We start from the raw sequence: 18283 nt of genomic DNA, 5'->3' as shown, positions 1-18283 counted from the left end.
GTGAGAGGAAAAAAAAAAGGAATGCCGCGGGGTGCCGCGACGACCACCGACGCTTCGCGCGGGGTGCTCGCGTGAAGGTGCGAGGTAACGGCCGACGGGAGTGCGTGCGCTCGGGAGTGCGTGCGCGCGGCCGCACCGGGTTATTCGACGTTAACCTAAAGTGCGGCGGGTGCGCGGGGAATAGCGGGTGCGCGGCGGCGGCGGCGGTGAAGTGACGTGAAGTGCGGAGCGGAGCGGAGCGGCGCGGCGCGGCACGAACTCTCGGCTCGGTTCGGCGCGGACGGCGGACGCGCGCGGGCTCCTCCTCGGCTCCGCCGCGCCGCTGGCATGGAAGCGACCCGGCCGCGCGGCCGAGCTCGTCGGACGTGAGACGGCGACGGCCAAACCGCTCTTGGCTAGGTACGAGGAACGCGAGAATGCGACGACCGGCCATGGCGTCCGTGGCGCGCGCGTGATCGCCGATCAGGCGGCTGATCGTGAGTATTCGTGAGAACGAGGGAAAGAAGGGTAGAGGAGGGGGAGAGAGAGAGAGAAATTAAGAGAGGAAAGGAGAAGAGAGAACGTCAGGACGCATCTCACGCGTCTACGACGAGAGACGGTGGATAGTTGGACTGGACGCCGCGGAAGTGCAGTTAGACCCGCGGTGTAAACAGTGTAAACAAACGCTCTGTGGCCTACCGCCTTTTATTCTCCGATCTTCGCAAGCTTCCCTTTTCCCGCCCCCCGGTGCTCCACGTTCGACTGCCACCGTTGTCACCGTGGACGTGGATCGTTCTTAGACACGTGCTCGGGGGTGTCGACTCACGTGTGCGATGTCCTCCCGTGCCCGGAGCTGAATCCACCGTTCGGCGGATAACGTCGAGGATCGGTCCTTCGGTGGTGAGCTGTGAGAGATTTATTTTTGTCGGATAGAAAATTTAGAAAGTCGCGCGTTTCTCTAAACAAATCTGGGGATCTACGAGAGTTTGGCGGATCTTTGTGTTCTCTCTTATGGCGTACAATAGATTTAATGGATGCCGATATCTCTAGACAGTTTAGACAGGAAGGGACACTAGAAAGCATCTTTGAAGTTTCCGAAAAGAGCGTCACCACGTGTTGGAATGCTCCGAGAGATTCGGAAGCTTGGCTTGGACGATTTCTGGTATCCCTTGCTGAGCGAAGCGTTTTTCAAACAACGCTAAAGTAAGCAGATTTGGCATGCCGCATATCATTATATATTTCATTTTATGTAACAAAAGAGTTGAGAATCTGAAATAGTCTTGAAAGTCTGAAACGTATATATTTCATCTATAAAGAAATAATTGAAAAAAGACAACTATATCGAACGTCAGCTTCTTGGTACTTTGTTAAAGGCATTCATTTTAAATATATTTTTTTAAATATATTTTGTTTTATATGATAAAAGAATTGAGAGTCTGAAATGTTAACATGTATGTTTTCTCTATGAAGAAATAACGAAATAGAGAACTATTGAACACGCCAGGTTCTCGTTTATTAAAATTTATTTTATCAAGTTTGTTATAAGTTTGTTATCACTTTGCAGTAGTTTGTCTCTGACTATCGATTGCATTAGCATATTAAATTTCTACTGTTTGCCTGCGAAGACAACGCATGACCGAGACTTAACTATTTCAAACGTGTCTTATCTCTTTGTCAACACGTAACAGTTTCCGAATGCGTACATAAAATAAAATAACATAGCGAGAATGTATATGTGTGTCGTTACAGGAAGGGAAAGGCGTTTTGAATGACAATTAAACGATGTAGGTGTTAAGCTAATAGATGATTAGTGCTGCGTTTAAACGTGTGAGACATTCCATATCAGTAAGATACACGTTGTGACTTCATGGACGGTGCGCATCATGTCTAATAGTCTAGACAGCTTTCTCACACGCATCGGGGATGTCACAATTGAGCGCGTGACTCCACGCGGTGGCCCCAAGCCCGGTGATGCGAATGTGATGACCAGTGAAACCGCGACGAGCGCAAACATGAACGCTGAGCCACAGGCGACCAATGACGAGAGCTCGGACGAGTCGAGTGGCGAAACGACGGACGGGGAGCAAGAAAAGAAGCTCGACGCTATGCAATCCGAGGAAATAGAAGAGATACGATCGGAAGGCTCGGGGGACGACATGGATCTGGACGAGACGATCGACTCGCAGATCGGTGTGCGAGTGGAGTCGGAGAGGCAGCAACACCATCCGTCTCCAGAGGAGGATGATGAGGAACAAGTTAATATTCTGGATACTTTACCTCTGGAAGGTTTGTCAGAATATACTATAAATAGCGTGCAATCTCAGCGTTTATTTTGTTTAAAGAAGTTAAGATGCTATATATACATTGATAAAATTGTCTATTAAATATTTTTCTGTACGATAAGTTAATTTTGTGGCTCTATATTTAATAATTAAATGAAATTAAATTATTAGAATGATTAATAATTAGTATTTTGGATTATTTTAGATCAATAGAATAGAATCCTATTTTAACTTAGTCTAATTTTATATTTATAATTTAATTTGATTATATAATTGAATTAGTTGAGTTAATAATATATCGTAAATTTGAAAATACATTATTTTAAGAATATATGCACATTAATTTTCAGGATAAATTATGAAATAGAAGAATTAAATATTGAATATTGCATATTTTTTTCAATATTAAGCTATGTAACAATGTCGCATTATAAACAGTTATTTATGTTGTGAATATTTATGTTGTAAATTATTTAAGTTGTTAGTATTAAAATAATTTTTACCACATTATTATATTTTAATGCTTTTTCTCTCTTGTATCAAAAGGAGCGCCTATAGAAGGTCAAGAAGTATCAGAAGCCGATCTTCTAGGAAAACCGATATCGAAGGATTCAGAAGATGAGGAAAGTATGGATAATGAGAACGAGAAGACGGATGGACAGTCCACGGGAGAGGAAGGTGACAGTAACAAGAGACACGCCGATTCCGATCATTCCGACAGCGCGAAGAAAAAAGCGAAGAAAGATGACGGTAGTACCGAAGGTAGCACGTCGGAGTGCGAATTGAAGTCGGAGAAAAAGCTGGCCAATATGCGAAGAAATATCCGGGAGGTGATGGACGAAACGCAACTGGACGAAGCCACGTTGTCCGCTCAGAGGCAGGAAATGGAACGTCTCAGACGAGTGCAGGAGCAGCAGAGGATTATTCGCGAGGTGCAGCGTCAGATAGCGATTAACCGACAGAATAGTAAGGCGCAGACGCGCGTTATCAGTCTCTTGCAGGGCAAGCAGAATCAGGCTGGCACTACTATGATCTCACAGTCGTCTTCCCCGTCGTCGTCATTTCCATCGACGACGTCGCCATCGTCCACTCAGGTTCGTTTGCCAAACACCGTGCTGCTGAAGGTGAACTCTGGCACCGGCACTGGTGCTCAGACCACTCAGGTGACCAGCGGGATGCAAGCGGGACAGATGCAGAGGAGATCCATCGACAGTGGGTTGCGTTGGCAGAAAGGCAGAGGCGGCTATCAGGGAGCGCAGACATCTATCTCGCGTGTCCCAAATCGTTCCGGTGGGCCAAATATGTTGCAGCAGAGGATCCGCATGATGACACCGTCCGTGAGTATATCGCCGGTGGTGCCTAAAAAGGAACCGATGGACCGTGCGGACTACTATTCCGATTCTGAATTGTCCGACATGGAAGCCGAAGAAGTGTTGCGCGAGAAGCAGATGCACGCAACGCGAAAGATACCTGGCGCCGCCAAATACCAGAGACCGCCTAAAGGCAAGGACGTGGTAACAATATCTAGCTCGAGCGAGAGTTCCGACGATGACTGCATAGTTTTGAGCGATCCCAGCGGTGAGGAGGAAACTGACAACGATGACGATCCATCCAATTCGGGGATGCACACCAACGATCGTTATAACATTCCAGACGAACACGGCCGGGTATTGATCAACGTGGGTCATCCCGAAACCGAGCCAGATGTGTACCTAGCTCCACAGGTTGCCCGTATCATCAAGCCACATCAGATCGGCGGCATACGCTTCCTTTTCGACAACATTATCGAGACGATCGAGAGGTACAAGACCAGCAGTGGCTTCGGTTGTATCCTCGCCCATAGTATGGGCTTAGGCAAGACCCTCCAAGTTGCCAGCTTCTGCGACATTTTTTTTCGATGCACCACTGCCAGGACTGTCCTCTGCATCATGCCCATAAACACGCTTCAAAACTGGCTGGCGGAGTTCAACATGTGGTTGCCGTATGAAGATCCCGCCACTACCGCCGAGAAACAGTCCAAGGCGACGAACGTTAAAATGGAGCCGGGAACGGATATAAAGCATGAAGTGAAGGAGGAAAGTTGTGGCAATCAGAGCGACATGTCTAATATGTCGCGGCCTATCAGTACAGAGTCCGCGCACCGCTTTAGTCAGGACGCAACAACAGCTGTCGGTGCGTCGCAACAACCGGTGAACGTTATGCCAGAGAATTCCTACGCGAATCCCTATCACGGTTACGAACAGCGCAACATGATGCCGAATTACATGCAGGATCCTACTATGATGAATAAGAATATGGTCGAGCCTCATGTACCGCATATGCCACCGAATTATCATCAGGGAGAGATGCCGCAGAATTCGATGTACAATGCGAATCCGAACCCGCTTTCCAACTTCTCTGACTCGATGAAGCCAGATCCAGTAAACTGCCATGGTATGCCGCCCGGGCAGAACATCACGGGACCAAAATTCGGTATGGAGAATCAGGCCACCGGTGTTATGTATCCTGGCATGGAGAATCGGCCACAGGGTGTTCCCATGTATCCCGATACGGAGAATCGAAACGTCGCGACGATGTATCCAGGCATGGGTAATCACCATCTCGGTCCAATGTATTCCAATTACAACAGCATTCCCGGCACTTTCGCGAACTACGGCAGTCAGACGAATCAACAAGAACTAGAACGAGAACCGAAGAAGGAAAACATGTTACCGGGAGGAATGCCGCTTCCAAACCCAGAGGTGAATGTGAAGAAAGAACCGGAGGAGACGATCAAAAAAGAAGAGGGTACATCGACAACGAAGGAGGAATTAGTGGACGAGAAAAAGGAAATGATAGAGAAGGTGAAAACGCCGTACGATGTAGACACGCCAATCGGCATGGAAGTACGCCCGAGGCATTTCGGTTTGCACATTCTGAATGATTCGCATAAAACCATGACCGCGAGAGCGAAAGTGATCCAAGAGTGGCAATCGACCGGCGGTGTTTTGCTAATAGGATACGAATTGTTCAGACAGTTGTCTTTGAAGAAGCCCAATAAAGCAAAGCGGAAACGCGGGCAACCCTACAAAGACACGGTAGATGTAGAAGAGGAGGATAAGAATAAAGGTCTGCTGGACGAAATGCATACGGCTTTGGTGAATCCCGGACCGGATCTGGTAATCTGCGACGAAGGACATCGAATCAAGAACTCACACGCGAGCATCAGCATGGCGTTGAAACAGATGCGCACGAAACGTAGAATCGTATTGACCGGTTATCCATTGCAGAACAATCTACTGGAGTACTGGTGCATGGTGGACTTCGTGAGGCCCAATTATCTCGGTACCAAGAGCGAATTTTGCAATATGTTCGAGAGACCGATACAGAACGGCCAGTGTATCGACTCCACGCCGCAGGATATACGATTGATGCGATATCGCGCGCATGTGTTGCATTCGTTGCTGGAGGGTTTCGTGCAGAGAAGATCTCATTCGGTGTTACAAATGTCATTGCCGCGCAAAGAGGAATACATCCTCCTCGTTAGGATGACGCCTCATCAACGCAAATTATACGATACATTTATGAATCAGGTGGTGAAAACGCGCGCGGTGCCGAATCCGTTGAAAGCTTTTGCTGTGTGCTGTAAGATCTGGAATCATCCGGACATCCTGTATCATTTCCTCCGTAAGCGTCAAGCGAACGAAGAAGACGACTTGGATCTGGAGGAAACAATAGGAGAAAAATCTACGGCGGGTGGCAAGAAATCCAAAGCGCGCCAGCCGAAAGGAGAATCTAAGAAAACTTCGAAGAAGGGCACGACGATAAAGAACAAACCCGCGGCTAGTGTACAACCGAACGCTTCTTCATCGTCATCCACGAACGATAACCCGGAGACTGAAAATACGAACAACCCTCCAAAACAAAATAATTTCACTAATTATAATACGATGCCAGTTTCCAATTCGGGATATTCCAATTCCACAGGGATGCCGCAGGGATCTTATCCTCCTCATGGTTATCAAAACTATCGTCCGAACGATCAAAACACGTACTATAGGAATGATAATAACAATCACGGAGAATATAATCACGGAGAGTTCTATAATAATCAAGGACAACAAAGGTATGGCAATCAACAGTTCCAGTCATATACTCAGACGTCGACAAATTACAATACGTCGCAGGGATACGCCAATCAGTCGCAGAACTATATGCAATCGAACGAGCAGTCCGCGAATCATCCTCAGAGGTACGGCGGTGCGGCGGCTGGATCCGACTTCAGATCGGATCAGAATCAAGGAAACAATTATGAGGCACCCGGGATGTTTCCACGACAGAACTATCCCTATCAAGATCAGCAACGCAATTACACACCGAATATAAACCAAGGGCCTAACAATTATCCCCAGGTCCCTAATCAACCTTCCTTCCAGTCTCAGATGCCGAATCAGTCTGCGAATATGCCGATGCAGGATTATTCATACACCGCGAATCAAAATCAAAATTACACGCCAGCGCCGGCTCAGGCAAATCCAATGTATCCGCGTAACGACGGGCAACCGCTGCAAAACTCAACGATGGGATATCCGGCATCTCAGCAAGGTCAGCCACCCACGGCTCAAACACAGACTACTGGCTACATGGCGCCGCAACAAAACCAGAACACGCCTCCTGGTCAAAATCGTGACTTCTCGTCGAATCAGCAGAATCAGAATCTAGGTTTGCAGAATCAATCTCATCAATATGCGAGCCAGCAACAGCAACCACAGGGTGCGCCTCTTCAGGGCCAAACACATGGCTATCATACGCAGGTGAATCCGACTCCTCCGCAAACTCCACATGCGTTTAATCAGCAGTCGGCTCCGATGCCACAAACTCCATCTCACGGTTACATACAGCCGAACCAATCGAATCAGGGGCCCATCGCACAGGGTCCGATGCGCGGCTATACTCCGGCGCCGCAGAGTCAAATGGGTGTAGCGCAAAACCAGCCCAATTACCCGACTAATCAACCCGCGCAGAACGTTAACGCACAGAATCAGACGCATAGGTATCCTCCGGATCAAGCAGGTCAGACGTCGAATCCGCAGAACGCGGTCCACGGTTATAGTCACCATATAGTTCCCCAATCCGCAGCTTCCAATCAAGCGGGACCATATTCTCAACAGAATCAGCCAGGTCCGGCGGCACCGTCGTCGAACCAGGCTCATCCTGGTTATTCGTCAAATCATCCAGGTACAGCCGCGATGCCGCAGAATCCCGCACATCGATACGGAGCCGCGCAGCAAACACAGGTAGCCCAGAATCAACCTATGGCATATCCACCGAATCAGCAACAACCTAATCAATCTCTGGGTCAGAATGATCAGCTCTATCCTAGGCCGGACACCGCGGTGTCGCAGCAAACGCAGAGTTATGCTCCCGCCGCAAACGAATTTTCAAACGATCGTTCGGGCGCAGGCACCACCGGTAATCCTAATAACAATTACAGCGCCAATCAACCGCAGACGCAGAACCCCGTTATGCCGAATTATCCGTCGGACGGCTCGCATCAGAACCCATCAGCGGTCGGGCAGATAAAGGAAGAGCCTTATTATATGCAGCGCAATTATCCGCAGACGTTCCGACCGGATCAGCAATGCAACGATTCGTACTACAGAGATCAGATGAATCCCGGCATGAATCGTTATCCGAACAATTATTTCCCGCCGCAAAATTATCCAAATCAGTCGTACGATTACGCGTCCGGTCATGGCGCGGACATGAATCAGCGGCCCGACGACTCCAAAACTTCGCAGCAGCCCATCGGTGCTCACCCTCCCAGTGCGCCATGTGACAAGAGCAGCAAAGATATGACGTCCAGCATCGGTGTACAGAGTCAACCATTGCATCAGAATAATCTCACCGGCGTACCAAGCTACACCGTGGAACCGAATCGCCAGAGTTCGGCAACTCCCGCACCCAGATCGGTACCGGGAGTTAATCCGGTGCACAGTCCTCGATTGAATCAGAACGAACTATCGAAGGAGGATGAGAGAGAAAAGGAAGATCAAGCAGAGAAGGATAAAGAGGACAAATCCGACGACGAGACTCTCACGAAAGATGAGGAAAAAGATAGCAAGAGCTCTCCTAGCGTGAAGGAAGATCCTGGAATTCCATATGATTGGGTATGTTAATATATTACTACATATCTATTCGCTATTTTAATACGAAAGAATGGAAAAAATTTGATTATTTTATAAAACAATAAAATATAAATTTTAATTTTTGTAATATTTTTATTAATTAATTAAATAATTTTGTAATACTTAATTCTGTTACAGGCAACAGAGTTGATGAAAGGATATAAACCCGGATTGATAGACGCGTCCGGAAAAATGACGCTCTTCTTTTTCATTCTCGATGAAGCTATTAAACTGGGAGATCGCGTACTCGCATTCTCGCAGTCGCTGTTCACATTGAATCTCATAGAAGACTTCTTAGCGCGAAATAGCTTAAAGCATCCGGATGGCCAGACCGACGCGTGGATTAAGAATGTGAATTATTACAGACTTGATGGAAGCACGAGCGCGTTAGAGCGAGAGAAACTGATCAACGAATTCAATAACAATCCGAAGATTCATCTCTTCCTCGTTTCTACGCGAGCCGGTTCGTTGGGTATCAATCTTGTCGGTGCGAATCGCGCGATTGTATTTGATGCTTCCTGGAATCCTTGTCACGATACGCAAGCTGTATGCAGAGTCTACAGATACGGTCAACAAAAACCGTGTTTTGTATATCGATTGGTCACCGATAACTGTCTGGAAAGGAAAATCTACGATCGACAGATCAGTAAACAGGGCATGGCGGACCGCGTGGTCGATCAGTGCAATCCCGATGCACATCTTTCGCTAAAGGAGGCGACGACGTTATCATGGGATTGGGAAGAGGACAAGGAAGTGCAGGATTTCTCGCAGATCAAAGACAGCTACACGGACGAAGTTGTACAGTGTGTGTTAGAACGCTATTCCTCGTTGCTTACCAAAGAACCGTTTCATCACGAGAGTCTGCTCGTTGATCGAAAGGAGAAGAAGCTCACTCAAGCGGAAAAAAAATTGGCTCGTCGCGGCTACGAACTTGAGAAGATGGCAGCTAATTGTTCTAGGCCCAGCTATAATTATGTTCCTGGAAATACAGCCACGCGAGGTATAGTTTATATTCAAGATAGAGACCTTATTATAAGTCTAAAGATAATCATGCTGTGTATATGCACATTGATTATTTATTCCAGCAGGTGGATTACAAATCAGAGCAATTCGCGGTGGCGATGGTGGTACTACGCCGAAACCTGTTGCGTCTGTCAGACCTATGCAGCAACGAGGTGCTGATGGATTAAATCCGCGAGGCGTTACTGGCAGTAGGTGGATTCCGGCGGAAGTATGGCAGAGACAAGGAATGAGTGCGCAAGAAATGACGCTACCTCTAGATGTAGTTATACCGACGAATTCTCCGGATAAAGGTAGTATCGTTCTGAAAGCCGGTCAACGTGTAATGGTGCTGAAGAGTCCAAAAGGCATTTACATGCAGCTTGAATCCGGCAAAATTATAGCAATTCGTACTGCGCTTAAGTTGAATCAACAAAAGCGAGAAGAGGAACCGAAGAAAGGTGAATTTAATTCACCTAATATATTACTAATAATTACTTTTGAGTTCTTTTCAATAATTCAAGAGTAATTAGTAATTAGTAATATATTAGTAATACATTATTTGAAAATATTTTATTATTAAAAATTTAATATTTTTATCGCAGGATCCTCGATGATACAGAGAAATTCTAAGCCCGAAGTTGGTTTCCCCTTACGGAATAACTCGGCTATTTCTATAATACCAAAGTCATCCTCAAGTAACCAGACTGGCGGCCGGCCTCTCAATAAACCATCACCGAGCCCGGGTTACAAACCATTTGGTGATAAGGAAATTTCCAAGAGACCCAAACCAGTCGCTACAGCGACAGCTAAACCTTATTTGAGCCAAGTAAACTTGACCAATCAAGTTTCTCTGTCGAGACTACCCAAAGTCAAGCAAGAGCCAATGGATCATTCCACACTTGGTGACAACTCCAACTCGTCGGATGGCCAATTGAGAACCGAGCAACGCGTCGAGGAAGTCAGATTGGAAGATGTGGTGGCAGAAGTGAGCTCGAACACCGAGTATAGTCCCTCTAATCACACCCGCACCACTAATTCGGATACGGATACATCTCTGCCGAAATCCTCCGAGGAAGGCACTCAGGTTTACACGCCTGAGACAGTCTCCCTTGCGCAAGGCGTTCAAACACAACATGACCACTCTGAACCAGAGATGCCGCCAACAGCTGACAAACAGTGTTCGCCGTCGGAGAAGGAGCCTCCTAAGCCGGACACACTAACAAACTACGGTCGGTCCTTCCACAGTCAAACAGAGAAACGAGAAATTTCCAATGATGATATCATTATTGAGGAAGCGTCTCAAGCGGCGTCACAAATGACACCGCAGGTAACACCACAGGTCGCAACGCAGACGCACGCGATTGCTCCTAGTCCGATGCCTTCTCTGTTGACGCCACAACCAGTACCATCAGTTATGCCGATACCATCAACCATGTCAATACCACCAAGCTTATCGATACCGTCAAGTATGCCTCCGAACATACCACCAAGCATGTCAGTACCATCAAACATGCCGCTGAACATACCATCGAACATACCAGTATCGTCGAGTATGCCGTCGAGTATGCCATCAAGTATGCCAGTAACATCAAGCATATCGTCGAGCATGCCGATACCATCGAGTATGCCTATACCGTCGAGTATGCCGATATCGTCGAGCATACCGGTATCATCGGGTGTATCGGTACCGTCCGGATCTGCAAGAGGCTCGGAAGCACCTAAAAGTATCGCCGATTCGATCACCAACGCGACATCGACCGCTTCCGTGTGCACTAGCACCAATATTACTTCTCCAAAGAGCACCGAGCCGACTCCGAGTATGCGAGACAACATGATCCAGGGTGATCCGACGCCGAGCGTACCCCAGGGATATCCCTACGCTCAATATCCGAGATACTACGACTACAGCGATCCACGATCTCGCTCGCTGTCTAATCCCTATGGGACTTACTTCCCCGGCGTTCCACCTCATACGGCAAATCCCAGCAGTAGACTGCCAGTAGACACGACGAAGCCTCAGCCGGACCTAGGCAAGCCTATGGACGAGAGGAACGTGATGAACGTGCCTACCCCTTACTCTTCTCAAATACCGAGCATTACTGCCAAAACGTTAACGAGCAACTCTGCGACGGAGACTAAGGGTACGGACAGCACGACGACGGTGACTACTACAGTGGCCTCAGCAAGTAGGGACGAAACGCATATACCTACCGCATTTAGTCATCCCACTAGCACGCGGTATCCAGGACCGTACCCGCCGGCCCCGTACGACCCGTATTCGCAGCATTATCCACCGGCGCCTGGCTCTTCCGCAGCTTATCCTCCAGGTGGTGAGTCTTAAGTCTCATTGTAAAGTAAAACGAGAAGTAAGGTTTTGTCATCTGCTTATATTTCAAGCTTAATTTTGCTAATATCTTTTTAGTTCTCTTAAGTTTTCTATGTTTAGAAAATGTGTTAACGTTTTTTTGAAAGTTTTATTCAGTTATGTTCATTGACGAGAACATTAACGGTGAAATTAATCTGCAGGAGCACCCGGTTATCCAGCATACGGTGGACCCAGCTACAACACAGATTATGCCCGCATGTACTCGGCGTTCCATGGTCCGCCACCTCCGACGGATCCTTACATGCACAGAGGATATGCACCTCCTTCTTCGCATCCCCCTAATTACTACTCGCCGTTCCCGCATCCTCCGCCGCCCTATCCCAATTATTCGTTCCTGCCGTATCCGAATCCGAATATGTCCAGCGAGCCTCAACCACCCGCTCAGTAGGGAAGCATCGCGGCTAAGGATAATTCTGGGTTAGTGACCACGAAAAGCAAGAAAACCGTCGCAAAGACTCAAAAAGCCGCGGTTACGAAGCTTAATAGACTGAAGCTGTAAAACGCATCGATGTAAATATTTAGTCAGAAATATTGAGATATTAAGAGGATATTTGATGGCAGGTATGCGAATACTTCGCAATACCGACATGTAAATCGTGAAGGACGAGTGCGATCGCCGTCAACATTGAACCGTGCAATCTGTTGAAATGTTCAGAATATTTTAACTCTCTTGACTTTGTCAACGCCGTTCTTGCGATGCGTTTTTGTTCACTAGTTAATTACAAGAAAATGTACTCGTCAAGCGGTATAAATTACTCCTTTGTTTAATCTTCCAGTTTCATAAAAGCGGCGTCAAGCGAGATTTTTTACGAGTGCTTAGATTATGCAATTTAGATTGCAATACGTTTCATACATAATTGCGTTCCTCGTGACTTTTTCTACTTTTTGTACTTGCGCGCTGTGCTCTTTGTCAGATTAACCTTCTACCAATAACTTCTTGACGTCGGAACTGATGATTTATTGACGCGTATGACTCTGGGAAGATTGAAGGAGGAGTAAATTGTATGTACCATCCGAATGATCGAAGGGAAAGGAGGAGCGCTGTATACTATCGTTTAGCTTCACGCGTTACATTCAATCACTTAGCTCATTTTTGTATATCTTGTATATCATTTTTGTAATTGTAACGAAGAGGGGGATGGTCACTACAACGGAACAAAATTCTCGTATAAAGAATGATTAACAATCGTCCATGACGCGTTCCCAATTCATGAAACCCAAGAATTGGAAGTAACAGCATGGCTAAAAGCAGACTTGCACATGAGATTTTAAGTTTATATCTTTTTCAAGACTCGATTATGATATTAATCAATAACGATGTTCTACGGGTAATAACTTAGAATTTATACGTAAGATTTTATTCTCGTTTAGTTGTTAAATTTTCTTTTTTTACCACGATGCATATCGTTATCTAAAATTCTCTTCATTTTGAAAGAGAAATGATGTATAAAAAACTTCCATGACAAATTTTTCGCGTTTTTATATTTGATCGACTGATCCCCCTTCATAATAGTACGGCAAGAGTAATGAATATGCAAGCTGTCTAGACATTGAAACTATACTATAAAATGCAGATGAAACTCTTCCGCGCATGAATCTACTGTTCAGTGAGATGCTTTCTTCTATTTCATCATATAACTTTATACATCATAGCAGTACATGTAATTGTTACGCGATTCTTGTTGATTCGATGCTTCTACCCTGAAATTGTTTCTCTAAAGATCTAATATTATAATATAAAGCTCCGTTTTTCTTGAACCGTGCTTTTTATTCCAGCAATAGGTCTAACAGTTTTAATTTCAATACGAAATTTCGTCTTGCGATACTTCGAGTGGAATGATAATTCTAGATGACAATCTAAGATCAGGGATTTTAGAAAGCGATATCAATTAAGTGATAGGTGTTCGAGGTCCCGGTTTAGATGATAATTATATTATTTAAATATTAATTATTTAGATAATTTTACTCGAAAGGACAATTTCAGGGTGAGAGCAATGGATCATGCAGAGTTAAGTTTGGTTTGCATTATGCATCACTCTTCCGTAATTTTAAATTTACTCTTTTTTTTTTTTACAGTGCATATCATATTGTCTGTACTCTTTTTCTCAATGGGCACTGAAATCAGTTGTTGCTCTCCGCGGCACCCGTCTACTGAAATATATACTGAAATATATAATTGAAACGCGCGCTGCTATAGAAATTCACGGTAGGCGAACGATATGAGAGAGAAGTCCCAAGTTTCTCTCTTCTCCTTGTCTAGCCCACAGTGTAGTCAAGAGTGGGGAGGATTATATGGGGAGTAAGGATGGAGTATTGGCTGATTAAGAAGACCAGACAAGGACAGAGTGCTGCTTGAGACATCTTGGCATGCTCTCTCTCTCTCTCATATCGCACAGGCAGACCTAGCGCGCCTTCCAGTTAGTACATATTTCAGTGCACTCGTCACGCCGCGTCTACATGTCTCTCTCAAAGCATTTTTCACATACATACATACATTTTAAACGCGTACACACATACGTACATACAGTATTCATGGAACATTTAGCAGCCAGTAAATTACAGTCTACAGCATCCCTAGCGAGTTGTATATGGACTACGTATTATACTATTAAACGTTACGGTTTCCGAAATAGATAATCTTACAGTAGAGCGTAGGATTGTTGTTAACTAGAAATGTCTTGCGACTTATAAGAAAGAGGGAGAGGAAAAAGGGCGCGAGAAACTCGCCCGTCTCTCGGACGCGTAACGTAATTAAGCGTTAAGGGGAGAGCCATGATTTTCAGGAGCGACTCTTCAGACTCGGAACTGTGATATTTTATTATTAATCTCGTGTCGAATTCGCGCTGCACGCTCCTTGCCCGGAATCGAAGTCGCCGACCTTGGTTTCGGCGGGAATTTCGCGGGCGGGCCCCCCCGGCGGTCCCCTCCCGCGACGCTCGGTCGAAATTGTTGCATTTACGTTAGCGTAAGTCAATCGGGTGCACGAGATGGCTAATCCGTTTTTCCAAGTGGGACGCAGAGGCGCGCACGGGTCTATCATGGTGCTCCCTGTATACATTATTATAGACCAGTGGTATTCAACCCCCTTTCGACCCCGGTGTTTCAATATCCCGAAAGCATCCCCCTTCGAGTCTTTCGTCCCCTTTAAAGATATATATTTGAAAGATATATATATTTGAAATTTTTTCCCTTTTCCCCTGCTACAGAATTTTGTACATTCTTCCGAAGACACGCCCTCGAGGGATCGTTTATAGAACTTTTTTTGTTTTCTATGACGTTTTACATTCTCGTTTAGTACTGCGGCTTTCACCAGTTCCTCTTGCACGGTTTTGTAAGGACGAGGGAGACAACTCCCCGTATAAATTCTCTCGGAACCTTATGGATATGATACAGAAGTATTTGTCCTTTCTTTATTTTTTTATACACGCATCTTCGTACTTACCAAAGTTCTCTCTTTAGCAAATCGCGCCCGCGGATCCTCCTAGAACGCGAAAGTCTTGGCGCCGCCCTGCAGGGGGGCACTCCAGGTTGAATACCTCTGATTATAGGACGAATTATTCTAGCGAGATAAGCGTTCATGCTGGATATATGATTAGTAATACTATGTCTCCCGTGGCGGGTCTCGGTGTTGTCTGTTTGCCGCGCGATGAGACGCGACGTTCCCCTACATCCCCCTCTTCCCCCCCCATACTCTCCCTCGTTTACTTGGACGTGTCGCGGCCGCACGTTTCGTAGGTTTTAAGTGTACAGGTGTTACATTTTAAGCGCGACGTGTAAAGTAAGCTGTGCAATCCCACGCGAACAGGCGACAGGGAGACCGTCGCGTTAATAAAAATAAAAAAAAAGAAAAGAAAGAAACGCGAGAGAGCCGCGAGCCCCGTATTCCGTTGTTCTGAAAGCGGTCGCGAGGTTCCAAATATCCGGGATTCGCGGGATCGTCGCCGTCACCGCCACGACCCATCCTCCCTCTCCCCGGCGGGCGTCCGGATGCGGCTTTGTCGAGTTCTGTTTTCGTGTAACATAAAGATCATCCTCGACGTCGCCGTCAGACCGGAAGTCACGCGGCCGCGGTGTGAAGGCGACGGCCCTTCGCGAGTCCCGTTCGCGTAAACGAAAATCGCATTCGATGTTGTTTAAAGGGTTGAATGGGGGTGCGAGATCGGTTCGCGAAATCGGCGGCTCGGTTTACTCTCGCAAACGTTTAACGATATAACGCGGTGACGATCTTAATCGATCTTTAGCTTATCGTTACGTATAATTTGTATAATTCATTATATAATTCGTTATATGATTTATTATATATAATTTTATTATTATATATAATTATATACAGTTATACATAATTATATATAGTAAAATAAACGCGAGGAAAGCGATATACGGGCATTTCACTTTCGAGAATCGAACTTGCGCCACTCGCAGAACAAGCGGCTCATATATCTGCAGAAGGAAAGCAATTATTTCATCTCTGTTATAGCTTTTTTTTTGCCATTACATACTCTTGTACATACCCATTATTTACATTTCATACTTTATTTATTATTATACATTAGCCATTATTATCGCTTTTTTTCGATGTCAGAGTATTATCCTTGTGTAAAATAAATTGTTTACACTGATGAGAATATTGTTTTGCTCATACTACATTGTTGCGCAGAGCGAGAGAGAGAGAGCGAGAGAGGAATGAGATCTTATGTATATTTGTTTTTCTTTTTTACAACATTCAACTTCATATTTCAAAATGGGAATAAGCTCGCGCAGGCCCGCGTTTTCGCCGCGTGTTTAACGCAAAAAGCGGCCGATCTGATTTCAAGAACAGGCTATTTTTGTCGGGAAAATCTCTTGAGAAGCTTACAGACACAAAATCGTCCAGCAGACAATAAACGAATCTCACTATCGTTTTTACAAGAAGTTTTATTGTCAGAAACCGTATAGGACTTCGGAAATTAAAGTTTCGAAGTATCGAAGACTCGGGTTTTCGTGGCGCGCCACGCTTCGGGATATCTAAAGGAAAATGCAAGAAGGTTTCACGGCAATTCGACAAATCTACGATTTAATTGTGCGGTGACGCGAAAATCTGGAAGGAGCGTCTCAGACGGCCGCTTTCAGCGTGCGGCGAAAGCATATGCGCCGCGATGCACGTGTAAAATGCTTATTGTTAGTATCGTAAGGAATTATTTGTGCGGAGTCGACATTGTGGGATTATCAAGCGAGTAAATTCGTCTGATCAGCGCGAGAGATCCCGTCTTTCAGTCGACGAAATTCTGCGTCGACGTGACAAGATTTTTTTCTCGCGACGCATCACGCTCTTCGTCTGTGTACGTTTCAGGATGACTAAATGCATGTTACACGCAGGCTGGGTTTATTAAAAAGTTGTAATAAATTTGCCAGCGGAGGATTAGCAACGCTCTCGTGTCGCCGTTTCCTTTTCTTCGTTTTGCTCTTTTAACGGAGCTTCGCGTTCCCATTGTAATTTTTTCTATAAACCACGTTATAGCGTATATGAGACAAGATGAGATAATTAATTAATGAAATAAAAGTATTCGGATATTAAACGGGCCTGTTTCCTGCGGATGACTTGAGATTCGTAACGCCGCTGTATGAAACAAAAATCGTACATACATTTTTCTTTTGTTCCGTTTTGAGAAGCACTACTCTCTTGTGGGATATAATCTTCTTTAAATAAGTAGTTGAATTTAGAAATGATTTATATGTGATACTTACAGAGAGTTACAATGATTTTCATTGCAATATTATGTTTAACTGGTCGACAGCAAGATTTACTATTGTAGTAAATGCAAATAAATGTATATTAGATATTTTTCATAAAGTAAGTCCAAGAGTAAGTTTTATTTTTTAATATTAAAATGCACATAAAATAGAGCGAAATAGCATGTAATTATTATTTCTAATTTCATTCTTATTTGAAAACGTGTAGCTCTTTGTTTAAACAAAAGAATTATACATATATATTATATGCTCTGTAGGGCACTACAGAACACAGTAATTAGCTAAATAAATTTCTTTTATCTAATTGCTTCTTTCGAAAAGATAATGAACCAGAGGTTGAGATCAGGTGCAGAAAAGGCTTGTTACGTTATTGTTGATATTAATCATAAAATGTACAGTAGGTGGCGTTTTTAACAATTACTTTGTATCATATTCATCAGCGAGACGAAAAGAGATAAATAATTAAATCAAACAAAATGCACAGATAGTGAATAAAATATGTAATTAATAAAAGCAACGCCGATTGCCATAAAGTTCACTTTCCCGTTTAAAAAACCATTTACTTCCCACATTTAAAGAGAAATTGTCCACCGATATAAATATCTGAGATAATTAGCTTATGCAGTATTAAATTTATGATTATTGTATAGATGTTTCATAAATAAGCATATTTACGATGCAATAATGTCACATAATTATTTATTTTAATATATTTACAACCTCATGCATGAATGATC

At 44.9% G+C, this 18283-nt stretch overlaps 1 protein-coding gene across 4 annotated transcripts; it reads left to right on the top strand.

The window, feature by feature from the left end:
* Positions 1-17: 17 nt before the first annotated feature.
* Positions 18-18084, top strand: LOC139814688 (uncharacterized). Of its 4 annotated transcripts, none has more exons than XM_071781150.1 (7): positions 18-879; positions 1729-2265; positions 2808-8410; positions 8567-9428; positions 9517-9888; positions 10033-11760; positions 11957-18084. In XM_071781150.1, the coding sequence occupies exons 2-7, from the start codon at positions 1863-1865 to the stop codon at positions 12202-12204; spliced, it is 9216 nt and encodes a 3071-aa protein (XP_071637251.1). In that variant the 5' UTR covers positions 18-879; positions 1729-1862; the 3' UTR covers positions 12205-18084. The 4 variants fall into 4 exon arrangements, with proteins under 4 accessions (XP_071637251.1, XP_071637252.1, XP_071637249.1 ...); XM_071781151.1 differs by having other exon boundaries at positions 9514-9888; positions 10033-11757; XM_071781148.1 differs by having other exon boundaries at positions 9514-9888.
* The last annotated feature ends 199 nt before the right edge of the window (positions 18085-18283 follow it).

The sequence above is a fragment of the Temnothorax longispinosus genome, chromosome 6 (genome assembly GCF_030848805.1).
Source record: "Temnothorax longispinosus isolate EJ_2023e chromosome 6, Tlon_JGU_v1, whole genome shotgun sequence".
NCBI lineage: Eukaryota > Metazoa > Arthropoda > Insecta > Hymenoptera > Formicidae > Temnothorax > Temnothorax longispinosus.
Note: the sequence above shows the minus strand (reverse complement) of the source record. Positions and strands in the feature narration are given on the sequence as shown.

Bases quoted from the DNA above. Each gene is read 5' to 3' on its own strand.
- LOC139814688 (XM_071781148.1), top strand. From the start codon at position 1,863: ATGTCTAATAGTCTAGACAGCTTTCTCACACGCATCGGGGATGTCACA. The intron at 8,411-8,566 runs GTATGTTAATAT...ATTCTGTTACAG, and splicing joins CTGGAATTCCATATGATTGG to GCAACAGAGTTGATGAAAGG. The intron at 11,761-11,956 runs GTGAGTCTTAAG...ATTAATCTGCAG, and splicing joins CGCAGCTTATCCTCCAGGTG to GAGCACCCGGTTATCCAGCA.